Genomic DNA, 12,600 nt, shown 5'->3' with positions numbered 1-12,600 from the left:
TGACCATAAAGAGGAGCGCCGCTCTAACTCATGGTTTGACACAGTCTTATTTCTCTACCTGGTAACAAGTAAGAGTCACATCAAAAGCTTCATTCACATGGCTGAAATCTTGTGCATTAGTAACGCAAAGTAGTGAAAACCGCACACTATTATCAGTTATAACAGAAAATCTAACAGGTTAAGAAATGAGAGCGGGAGATTTTAAAGTTAATGGGGTAAAGAGTGAGTGTACGAGACTGTGGCGACTAACTCAAAATGAGAGTAATGAAAAACAGAAACAGGATGCACAATCAGTGCCTATCTTCTGAAAGGGAGAATGGAAACTCAGTTTTAAGAGTTGGATTTAACTCCCCACACCATTTTTTTAAGTGTCAGTATCAACCAATCAGTTAAATTGTCCAGAGGTGTTTTTTCGGGGTTGGGGATAAGAAAAAGACAAGTGAATGCTCTGAAAAACCTTCTGGGTAGGTATGCAGAGAAGGTGGTGTACTCTTTACTGGGATATGTATAAAAGTCTAAGTCGGTCTAATTCAGAAAGTATCCATGTAATATTTTGAAACTTTATTATAACACTTACAGAGAAAACAGAATTCAGCATAAACATTGTGTGGGGCTGAGGGGCGAGTTCAACTGTATTCAACAGTTATGAGGGAGTTTCATTCCAAAAGTTTCTCAAATTTATAATGTGAATCACCTGGGGAGCTTGTTAAAATGGATTCCAACTCAGGTTTGGGGTAGGACCTGAGATTTTGCATTTCTCGTATGCTCCCAGGATCCAAGACAAACAAATGCTGATCCATGACTCACATTATAGGAGGAAGAATCAAGACAACAGTTTGCCATTAGAATTACCTTGAGTGAACTTTAGAAAAATCTCTGATGCCCGGCCACACTCCAAACTAATTAAAGCAAGAGTTTCTGGGGACAGGATCCAAGCACCAGTGCTGCTGTAACATCTGATGCAGATGTCTTACATCCAAAGATGAACTTCTGAACTGGTTCTATGGTCTGGTAGATGGGCTCTGGAGTAGGTCATACATTACCTAAGGTGTCTGATATTTATTGGCAGAATGACCCTGAACAAGCTATTAATCTCTCTGGGTCTCCTTTTCCTTAGTAAACCGGGGATATTATCTACAACTGAGTTATGAAGTCTGTGCCTGCACTTTATTAAAGTCTCAAAATAGGTGCTATGAAAATTCTTATATTTTACGAACATGGACTGAACCCATCACTAGCTCCAACTCTCAATTCTTTGATCATTCACCAGTGAACATTCATTATTAACATATTTAACCAATGGCATGTCCCTTTCCTGTAATCAAAACAAAGATTCCCAAGAAAGCTAAAACTCTTTGTTAAAAAAAAAAAAAAAAAAATCGTATCTAAAGATTCATTGTTCAATTTCTTTATTTCTTTGGTAACATTTTGAAAAATCTAATTCATTCTTCTGCATTTTACTCCTCCATTATCATGTCTAAGACAGAAACGAATAATGAAATGGCTAAGTCCTATGTTTGCTCTTACCTCCAATCACTTTCCAAAGCAGACTTTTCCCTGTTAGCACAACTGGGGCGTGAAGAAGGACTGACAAAAGATCTGTGTGCAATATTCAGATGAGGTAATTCTCCTATACTCATTTTAGAAACTGAAGTATATTTTTCCTTTTATCAGTGAATGAAGAATGGCTGGAGGGGGAGTGCAAAGGGAAAGTTGGCATTTTCCCCAAAGTTTTTGTTGAAGAACGTGCAACTACAGACTTGGAAGGCACTCCTAGAGGAGTCTAGGATGTTTCACAAACTACAAAGTTGAAGAAAAGGAGGTACTATCATTTGCAAGATTTAGCACGCCTCTGCAGGACACTGTACAGAGACATCGCTGTTTGGAAGTATTAATTCATCTACTTTTCCCTGTTAAAATTTAACCTATTAGACAATGATGTGGAACTTAAGATGATGATTACCTTGGAGGTAGGGAGGGGGTGGTGGTTGGAAGAATCTGGAAGGGCATGAGGGGGTCTTCTAGGGTGCTGATAATCTGTTTCTTGCTCTGAGTGCTGGCTACCCAGATATGTTCAGTTCGTGAAAATTCACCGAGTTGTACACTTACTATTGGTACACCTCTCTGTGTATGTGATGCCTCAATAAAAAACTTACAAAAACAAGATACCCAGAGTGCAGGCACAAGACCTAAGTGTAATTACCCCCATTCCTGCACCATTACTATCACAGACTCCTAGGGCCTCAGGTAACTTTACAGGTAATTCAGATGGCGCGTGCACACACACACACACACACACACACACACAATTAACATTTTGGGGGGTTAACAGTCTTGTTGCTTAAACAGAACCTAGACTGAGTTATGTACCCCTGAAATACAGCTTTTAATTCCACAGAAAATTAAAATACTAGAACTACATCCCTTCATGTGTTCTCAGGGAGGAACATTTGTTAAGAGTTCAATAATGAATGTATGCCACTAATAAATAAGAAATGAAAAGCAGCTGTGTTCAGGAAGCCAGTTGGTTAGTACTACCCTACTAGGTAACATTTTATAATAAGTATTCTAGTAATATACATGATAGAATGCTATCGCTTTATGCTGGTTACCATTTAACCAAATGGCCCAGTTTTTCAGGGTTAACTTGGGTGAGAGTTTTCCATAAATACTAAAGACCTGGCCTTAATCCTCCCACTTCCTTTTGTAGAATACATGTGGCTTTGTTAACAATTTTTCAAGTGTGTAGGTGCGTGTGAAAAGCACAGTTAGGAAATGAAGTGTAGACTGAATCAACATCACGGTGAAAGGGCAGCTGCTGGGCATGCACACACACACTGGTGAGCTGTGGTGCTGGCTTCTGGCACGTGGCAAAGGCCCGGCAGGCTACCACTGGAAATATGGGACACAACTTGAAGAAATACAACCCCAAAGCAAAGAACACCAATTACTGTTGCTGCTCATCACACTTGTGAGTTTACTGGGCCAAAAGGATAAACTATCTCTGAGCTGCTTTATTAAGGGTGACAATAAGAATAAAAACGCTGAGCTGTTAAAAGAATTGACAGTTTCTTTCTACCCATCCCTTTCCATAATCCTGCACATTGGTTAGGAACATTACTAAAAGCAAAAATAACCCTGAAGCATATCTGGTTTTTGACCTTCTTTGCTTTCCCCTAGATGACTTGTAAGTAGTTTAAATTTTTGTTTTTTAAGTTGGATTTTCTTTTAGGATAAAAAAGAATCTATACACAGATCTGGTTGGAGAGAACATGGTTTAATTAAAGGCAAAGCTGATTTCAGCAGCTGCAGGTCTTGCACAGACAGACCAAAACAAAAAACAAAAACAAAAAAATAAACACAAAAGAAAGTTTACTACACAAAACCAGTTTCTGATGAAGATTCTCCTCTCCCTCCTCATTACTCCACACTGAGGATGATAAGGCGAGGAACCCCGCCCCAAGAGTCAGAAAACATTCCAAACACCAAATTCTCATGCAGAAATGGGGCTGTAGATGGGACGTGGGCACTACGTGGGACCGAGACGGTGAACCTGGTTAGCTTGTCAAGGGTGCAAGAATCGGTGACAGTTCAAACACTGGAATGTTGCAGCTGCCTGAATGCAGAGCTCAAACACACAAAGTGGGTAAAGGCAGCAGGGAAGGAGGCTTGGGACGGAGGGAAAGGGAGAAAGGTGGACACGGGGAAGGGGCTGGAGAGAAGCACAAAGGGTTTCATATTGCCATTGGGTGGGGGGACTTCACCCTTTGGGACCTTTCAAAAAAATAAAACAAAACAAAACAAAACCCAAACACCATGTCAAACTAAAAGAGCAATAATGTAAGCATACAGGACTCCAACCACTCTCTCGGAAGAGCAATGAGCATGAATCTCACCCCTTTTCATTGCTGGGGTTGCCCAGACTCCAGTGACGACCGGGTCTCCTGGATGCGCTTTGCTCTGCAGCTGTTTTCCAGCTCTGAAGTCCCACGCTAGCTCCACACACTCACACGCATCACCCCTCCCCTCTGGGGGAGCAGACGGGCATGTGTGCGCACACACTCACGCTCACACACACACACGCAAAGGAGAGCTCTCCCAGAAAATAAACCCTACCACTAGCACAGCAATTGGACATTTAGATTGTTTCCATAATTTCCCCTTAAAATATTACTTTTCCAGGAAATGACTATCAGAAATGCTGTCCTTCTGTTTCTACACAAGAAAATTTTCAGTCCTCTTTCCTTCTAATAAATATCAAATAAAAGTTTATTTTCCTTTCTTCCACCTTTTCCAGAATGGACTTCCTTGTGTTTTCTTCTCTGCATGATGCACACGTGTCTGTGTTGCCTTGAATTTCACTCTGAAAGTGGAGGCTGGGAGACTGCAGCCGGGCAGGGGCCTGGCCCCTCGGTGGGCTATGCAGACGCCGCTGCTGCTGCTTCCTTCTTCTTCAGACTGTCTTTTGGGCCCCAGCTGCTGGACCCCATGCTGTTGCTTCTTGGCGAGATGTTGTGCATGTTAGGAATAATAACGATTACTAGCACACAGCACAGGGTAGAAAAGGGGTGGAGGTAGGGACAGGAGGAGGTGGGTGGTAAGTAGGATGGGGGCACAAAAACCAACCAAACAAAAAATAACCACACTGAAAGCTTCTGCCTATTCAAATGCGTCAGGCCACGAACGGACCAGCCTGCCTTCTGTGGGACTGCCTGCTTTGCTACCGTACAATGTACAGGAATCAAAAACGTTCATTTAAAACCCTACAGCAGCTTGTCTGCTAGTCCAGCCCAGCACCACCACCCGCGCTGCATCCTCGACTGGGGCTCAAGCACCTACAGAGTGAAGGGCATTTCCTGCTGGAGTCTCCAGGCCAGAGGAGGGCCCACCAGAACCTTCGGAGTGAAAGTTGAGGCCTTGTCCTCTCCCTTATGGAACATTTCCACTGGCTGAAGAGGTCAGTTTCCCCATCCTGTCACCACCAACCTCTCACAGGAGCAGTGCACGGGGCTTGCTTTGCTACACACTGACTAGAAGAAGCACATCCGTGTGCGGAAGAATTCAGTGTGATATCTTACTACTGAGAGGAATAACAATGACAAAAGATGTTCAGGAATAATTTCAACTACATTCTCAGTCAGCAAAGCAATCATTAATGGATTCCTATTTTACTTCCCAAAGAGGAAAAAAAAGGACTGAGACGTTCCCATTGGCTTCTCCCATCTGCCTTCCCTTCTCAGCTTTCACTTCCCATGTGGCTGGGGACATGCACGATGGAGAAGGTGAAAGGCGGTGATATCAGGTAACTGAGTGAGACAAATAGCAGTTCCTCTCTCCCTCCGGAAGGCCCCGGGGGGACGGAGAGTTCCTGATGGTTTTTTCTTTTGCTGCACTGCAGACATTTCGTGCACACTCAGTGGGCTGGTGGAACACTTACACCCTCTCAACAGCGAGAAACAGAAAAGAGGGCTGCCACCTGCAGGGGACTGCGTGGGCCAGTCCTGCAAACCCAACATGCCATGGTTTATGGAGCCTTCGTTCCCAGGGTTGCCACTCTGGCCTCAGTGTGGAGGATTCATGGTGCCTTGTCCCCGCTGCTGTTTCTGCTTCTGCTGCATTAACAGCTGCTCCAAAGCGGAAGGTCCAGGATGCATCATGGAACTGGACCAAATAGACTGAAAAACAGCCCAGAGCTTGTCAGCAGAGGTCAAATGCCTGGTTGTCTTTAAGGGATTTGTTTTTTAATCCCAGCCAAACATAAAGGCATATATGCCCCAAGATTCCCAAACCCTAAAAACACCCCGCTATTAGAAAAAGTTGTTTTAAGACCAGGTCTTCAAGACAGGTTAGTTCCCATTAAGATCATTTTAAACCAGAAAAGGTGAAAGTATGTTTTATATAAAGTCTTTTTGCTAAAACTCAGCTCCATGTGAGACCAGAGCATTTACCAGAAAGGTTTCAGGCAAACAAAACATTTCTGAAATTAGATGCCCTTCTCTGACTTGTTCAGAAAAGGCTTAAATAAAATATTCCAAGGTGAGTCCGAATTTTCTTAATCTTAGAATCCAACTAAAACCTTCATGTCTGTCCCCCTGAGGATACTGCTTTATCGCTAGTGAATTCACAAATTAAAAAAAAAAAAGTCCTATTCAAGAATCTTATAAGGCAGACCATGCTTCTAGGACTTTGCTAGATATGTGCTATGAATCAATCCTAAGGGCCTTAGGAATAAGATTAGCCATTTATGTGAATGAAAGCAGAGACATCTCTAGTGGTTCTTGTTCCTGATCCACTCACCTTTAGGCTTTCCATGAGGACAGCAGAGGAATCCTCCATGGATGGGCCATGGCCTGTCCAGGAGCCACTTGAAGTGCTGGCCTGATGCCAACTGCTCTCAGAGGATGATGTTGCTGAGAGATAATCAATGCCAAACCCACCCATGGCTAGGAATGAAGAGATAAGAATAATTCAAGAAGTTGTTCTATCATTGCCAAATGCCAAAAGCCAGGGAAGGGTAGAGTAAGTTCTCTCACTTCTGCTAAGCAATGAAGTCTGGATCTCACCTGGCTTATCAGTCTTCCACCGATCTGCAGTTCTCCTATCCCTGTTATCTGGAGTCCCAATGGGTCCAAAATTGGAGAATGGGACAGAATTGTGGTTGTGTGTCGGAGGGGAGCTTGGCAGGCTGCTTGGGTTGGAGGAATGAGGAGATTGGCTGGCTGGTGTTGAATGATCTATGAAATAATAGCAACGCAGGACATTAAACAAAGATGTTTCCCAAACATGCCAAGAATGAAAGTTTCCTGTAGATCTGATCACTTAAATTCTGTTAACAATAACCACAGGGTTTCAGGAGAAAGGCAAATAAAGGCCCCAAAAGGGACCCTGCCAAATGCACTCGTCTGTCTTGCTGTGCATGCCTAAGGCACGTTCCTTGCCTTACAAATAAAACAGTACAGTTTTGTCAAATAAATGCATTCTTTTGGTGTGCCTCTTTCAGATAAGTATAACTGCTCTTCTCTATCAGAACAGAATTGCCTAACCTTAAAAATTACTATTAACTCTGTATTTTTAAAAGTGCAACTTTTCCTGCAAAGAACGAATATCTACAAATAAAACTAAAAAATAGCTGCAAACCTTAAGATAAAACTCGTATTTTTCTCCCTTACAACTCTGCTCATTACTGAGGATGTAAAACAGCTTTTTACTGTCATTTATCATGTGAACCAGTTCATCAGGCTTTTTTTCCTATTTTCCTTCAGAAGTTACTTTAAAAACAAGTAACAACAAAATACAAACAAAAACCACCAAAACACAATCATACTATCTCTTAATCAACTTGAGTATACGGGAAATGCAAGGTCTATAATTTAAAGACTAGTCAATACCTGAACTGGCAGGAAGTGATGGAGACCACGGAGTCCCTTCAAAAAGGGAGTACAATGATGTTTCCTGGGGGGCCAATGAGGGATTAAGTTCTGCTTTCGAGCTGCTTGTCAGGTTTTTCCCATATACCTCATTGAACACACTGTTATTTGGGTATCTTTCCTGAAAGACAATGACCACCAAGTTAACAAACTCACGCCAAAGACAGAGATTTAAGAAAAGGCAGTGTTCATGCTCATGGATGCTTATCTTAAGCCTTTCTTTGCAAGACAAACTTTTGAAGGCTTTTACTTCTGTTTCTTTCAGTTTTCCCGTTTAATTCATTTGCCTTTTACTTTCCCTCACCCTTTATTTTGCTCTATGTAAACCACCTGGGTTAGAAAGTATGAATAATTTACTTGCCGAACAACAGAGCCCCAGAGACTTTAATATTAATGAGAAGTTAAACAATTGAAACTTATACAAGTCTCTAGTGTACCCTAATCAAAGGAGGGTGGGGAATAAAATCAAATACCTGGAAAACACCAATATATGGAAGAGAAAGGAAAAACAGACATATTGAAATAGAACGGGAAAGAAAATACTAGCCCACAATAAAAGCACAGAGCAGGATGCTTCACTGTTTACCCACCTGATTGAGAGAGAATCCGGTGAGCGACAGGAAAGAGGATGAATGTGACATGAGCTCTGAGGGCTTCTCCAATAAGGATTTCTTCACAGTCCCGGAAAAAAAGGTAGTTAAATTATGCCTTCCATTTTCTTAATATTAATTTTAAGATACCATGCAACCAAAAGACCACAATTTAAGCATACTTGTACTCACCTATTTTGTACAATTTAAAGCTTAGAAGATATAAATTCAAATCCGTTAATACCATGACACCAGATAAGTGCCAGTTGTCACAGGTGAGTCAGACAGAACCCTCCTGATCAGCACCTCTAATCTAGCACAGAGATCCTGGCAGGGACCCTGGAAACTGGCAGTTTGGAGTGTTCACTAGGCAAGAACCTCAGGAAGCCCTTTGTCAACAGTTGCATTTAAAATACTCTCAAAACAAGAAGGGGAACTGATCAGGCACTGTTTCTCCCTAAATTTTTAAAACACTGACATTAATGACTTTTAAAAAGCCTTTAAATCCATTTGACAACTGGTTTTGTTAGCATGGTTCCTAACAACTCTATTTGTGGTATATATTAAAATAGCTGCTGAAGTCAAGCTTACATTTATTGGCCCTAAGAAAGTTATTAGGGAAAAAAAAGCTGAATCTCTGATGCTCACTGTCACTGAACTGTTGGTCAACAAAGCATTTATTAAACACCTGCTACATGCAAGGCACTTTCACACACATCATTAACGATGTTAAATATAAGAAGGGCTACCGTAAGGTTTTTTTTAACATGAAAAAAAACCCACTAAAAGGCCCCCCTCCGCTTTTTCCACCATCAGCTTCATTTCCAACGGAAGGGGCAAGCACAACAGGAACTAAGGGATTAGGAAACTAGTGTACAGAGACGCGCTCCCCCGCCTGTCCCTCAAGCCACCCCAGCAAAAAAAAGCAGCAAGAAAGGCAAACACGTAGAGGCAACAGTTTAGTAGCTGGACATTCCACAACCTCTAGGCACTGCCATTGCACTACGACTGTTCAAGTGTCTAGGGGATCTTTTATTTCTGCTAATTTTGGTGGGGGAAGTGAGAGGTCTCTGTGGCCACTCACTCAGGAAAATTCTTAAGGGAACTTCAAGTGCCAGGGATGGCAGTTTGTCATGAGAGCCATTAAGCAGCTTTCAGTTCTCCTAATACTAAAATCAATGCACTTTAATCTTACGAATGTTTTCTTACCCCATGTTTATGGGAAAGAAACAGCGAGAAACTGGAACTCAAGAAGTGTTTTATGTTTTATTAAGATGGCGTGAAGGGAGCAGGGGAAACACCTCACAGCATACATCTTTCTTACAGCCCCCCCACCTTAGTAAAATATGTAAACAATGGCATCCTTTGAAATGCACACTGGGTTACAGAAGGTTATTTTTAAAAGATACCACTAATCAATTCTTAGACTTTATTTTATGTCATTCTAGTTATTTATCTCTGTGTTCACTCATTTATGGTACTCCAACAATGTTTATAAATAGAGTCCTTTTCATTTGCACTCATTCTGTTTATGAATCTGGCTCTGAATTTAGATCAGGGCTCTTAGTTATTAACCAAACAGAAAAGAACCACATACTGTTCAGTAAAATCAATCTAGAATTTTTTTATTCAGTAAAAAATCTAGAACATTATTTCATTTCATATTTTGAATACATGAGGAAAAATCTCACTGTTCCTAAACAAGATTAAATGACACCTAAAATTCCTGGGTCCAGGTGGAAATGATACCTGAAAAGTAAGTTAATTGGCCAGCATCACATTCTGTGTGTGACCAGCCCTGCAGGATGCTTTCTGGATAACATGTAACAAAGCTATAACTATAAGATTTGGGGAAACTATGGAGTCAGACATGTTTTGCTATGTTCTACTACCATTTGAAGGTTAGTTTGGGCAATCAGGAAATAAGTTTTAAAATTCTGTAAAAAAGGAAAGCCCTAGAAAGAAGAAACCACCTATTCCAAGTACTATAAAATCTCAGAAAAGAAGTTGAGGTTAGAGCAAGAAGAAGAATTATGTAAAATACATACAAAGAGGCTTCGTCCAGGAAGAGAGGCGAGAGGCCCCAGCAGAGCTGGGTAAAGATCAGGAGGGTTAGAAAAAATCAGCTCTTCCTCTTCCTCCAAGGCAGCCAGACTCTTTAACAGGTCCGGAGGAAGCAGAGGGGAGCCCTTGGGGTCCTAGTGACAGAAAGGATCACAGTGAGATGCAATAAGGGATGACAAAAGCACAAAGGAGTAGTAGCATGATTAGGGGGGATGAAGGCAACTGAAGTCAAGGAGGAAGAAGTAATGAATAGTGAGACAGTATTATGCAAAGAGGAAAAGGCTCTGAAACACCAAAGCAAAGTGACACAAGGACAATGGTAGAGAAAGATCGAGACAACAGAAAGAAGCAAAAGTAGTGACAGAGCAGAACATAAAAGGTTAATGTGGGCAGTGAGTAAAACAATGCAACGGAGCAAAGTGATTAGCCTATCTTGTGCTAACAAACAGAGAAACAGCTTCTTTAAAAGTTACAAACAGATACCTGTTTCTCATGAGTAAAAAGCTCAAGGACAGGGAACTCCACTATCAAAGATAACTGGCTTTGTTCCTCTCAGAAAACAATTTGTTTAAATACGCAATAAACCTATTTTTAAACTTAGATGATTCAGCCCAACTGAGAGGAGCTTTGTCTCAGAATTCTCTAACATGCTGTGTTAGAGATTTTTGCACATGATTTCTCTGCCAGACCATCACAGGTCAAAATCAGGAACAGAATTCTTCAGCTCCCCCAAATCAAGCGTACTATGCAATTGTGGAGACCAAAAGCTGCACCCATTTACTCAGCAGCATTCTGCAGCACTAATGAAGCAGAGTGACCTTTATAAACATCTACTTGAGAAATTTAAAGGACATGCATCCCCAGACCTAACTCTGAAGTGCCTGGTGATAGGAAAGGACACACACCTCAAATGGCATCCTGGGCACAGGATCCTGCTCTGGACGGAAGACTCCCGGTGACCGTTTGCCCCTGCGGTCCATGTTGGCTTGCTGTGCCATTACAGCTCTGTTATCAGCCATGCTGTAGGAAGAATCCCAGTAGAATTCTGGGATCTTGACTTCTGAGGGATTATGGTTATATGGCTCCATGGGAAAAGGCTTCATTTTTTTCTCTAGAGGCTGCTGCTGCATTACAGGAGGTTGCAATGACGGCTCAAACAGTTTTATGGGGTCTTGGGTTTGAAGGTAGTAGGGCTGTTTCACAGGCATGATTTTCCCTAATGGGCCTTGAACCTGAGGGGGATTCCACAGCTGTTTGGAGGCATCCGCCTGTTGATACTAAAAAAGAGATGCCTGTCACCAAGATGAGGATAAAATGCAGTGTTACTTACACTCAGTACTCAGGAATCACAGAATGAATCTGAGAGATTTTACCACCAACAAAACTCTAGGCAATGCAGTTTTGTTTACTCTAAGTTTTTCAATACACAGAGCTTTCTGGGAACAGATTAAGGGCACTAAACTCACATTCCCTTTCAGTTCCATTATTTAAGAGGTTTAATAAATGAGGATGTGAGTGTGGGTGGGCGCGCACACATTTCTCCTTCTGCTTCAAGTGCTGTGGGATGACAAATTATTTAAGACTGGTATCACTGACACCTCATCAAGATTATGATACTATTTCCCTGCTGTAGTTTAGGTTCAAATAGAGGAAATTATTTATAGAAAATCCTTTTCTATAAAGCTGACAAGTAGTAGCAGCAAAGAATGGTAGTTAAGATCTACTGTCCTTTACAAAAGTAAAAAGGAGAACACCTGAACTTTCCTAAACAGCAAAGAGAAGACTTATGTGTTCCCATAATCATTACAAGTCTAAGCAAGAAGTAGCTGAATGCTTAACTAGTATTTTTAATTAACCAAACACGGAATAATTTCAACCTTCCCCTCTCCTTACTTCAGCTGGACAGTACACACGGCTGTAACTTACCTGCTGGAATCCAGAGTGGTGAGGAGGGCTTTTCCCCAAAGCCGGCACAGCTTTTGTAGGGGATTGTTGCTGCTGAGCTAGAGCCTGAACCTGCAACTGGCTTGTAGACTGTGCTGTTGGCTGAGCTGGTAAAGATGTAAGGGGTTGCTGGGAAGGTGGCTGTGGTTGTTGAGGTCCCTGGTTCATCGGCCCTGGTCCAGAGGGCCGTTGCTGGCTATAAGGAATGTGGGACTGTTTCCCAGCTTGCACCTGGTTTCCTGCTGGAGAGTGAGCTGTAGGCTGAAGAAAGGTTCCCGGGACAGAAACACCAGCTGGGAAGGTGTAACCTGAGCCCATAGAAAATGCCACAGGAGGGGGGATAACATAGGTTGGGGGCGGGAACCCTTCAAAACAGAAGAACATAGCTTTAGTTCTAAGGAAACTTAGCAAAAGAAAGACAAAAAATAGTACAGTCATTCTGGGCTGGGGTGGAGAAGAGGTCTTCTAATAAATTATAAAAGACAGGGATCAACCATCAAGTAAGACTGATCAAGTGTCAATCTATAACCTGATTTCAAGAATTAAATATAGACTATTGGCTGCTACTTCTATCC

At 41.9% G+C, this 12,600-nt stretch overlaps 2 protein-coding genes across 9 annotated transcripts in view; one reads left to right on the top strand and one right to left on the bottom strand.

The window, feature by feature from the left end:
• NCF2 (neutrophil cytosolic factor 2) overlaps window positions 1-2,134 on the top strand; it is a 28,384-nt gene extending 26,250 nt beyond the window's left edge. For all 3 annotated transcript variants that reach the window (XM_068538414.1, XM_068538413.1, XM_068538415.1), the window contains one exon: window positions 1,675-2,134. In XM_068538414.1, the coding sequence (XP_068394515.1) occupies window positions 1,675-1,787 (113 nt within the window). In that variant the 3' untranslated portion in view covers window positions 1,788-2,134. The remainder of the gene's footprint in view (window positions 1-1,674) is intronic.
• Window positions 2,135-4,417: 2,283 nt separating this feature from the next.
• Window positions 4,418-12,600, bottom strand: part of SMG7 (SMG7 nonsense mediated mRNA decay factor) — a 72,373-nt gene continuing 64,190 nt past the window's right edge. For 4 of the 6 annotated variants that reach the window (XM_068541381.1, XM_068541378.1, XM_068541377.1 and 1 more), the window contains 8 exons: window positions 12,008-12,390; window positions 10,987-11,358; window positions 10,066-10,215; window positions 8,018-8,098; window positions 7,389-7,548; window positions 6,564-6,734; window positions 6,298-6,443; window positions 4,418-5,675 (listed from right to left, as the gene is read on the bottom strand). In XM_068541381.1, the coding sequence (XP_068397482.1) occupies window positions 5,562-5,675; window positions 6,298-6,443; window positions 6,564-6,734; window positions 7,389-7,548; window positions 8,018-8,098; window positions 10,066-10,215; window positions 10,987-11,358; window positions 12,008-12,390 (1,577 nt within the window). In that variant the 3' untranslated portion in view covers window positions 4,418-5,561. The remainder of the gene's footprint in view (window positions 5,676-6,297; window positions 6,444-6,563; window positions 6,735-7,388; window positions 7,549-8,017; window positions 8,099-10,065; window positions 10,216-10,986; window positions 11,359-12,007; window positions 12,391-12,600) is intronic. The other 2 variants (XM_068541380.1, XM_068541382.1) reach the window with 1 other exon arrangement.

Source organism: Eschrichtius robustus, chromosome 3 (assembly GCF_028021215.1).
Source record: "Eschrichtius robustus isolate mEscRob2 chromosome 3, mEscRob2.pri, whole genome shotgun sequence".
NCBI classification, from domain to species: Eukaryota; Metazoa; Chordata; class Mammalia; order Artiodactyla; family Eschrichtiidae; genus Eschrichtius; species Eschrichtius robustus.
The sequence above is the reverse complement of the archived record's forward strand: the minus strand, read 5'-3'. Positions and strand labels throughout refer to the sequence as shown.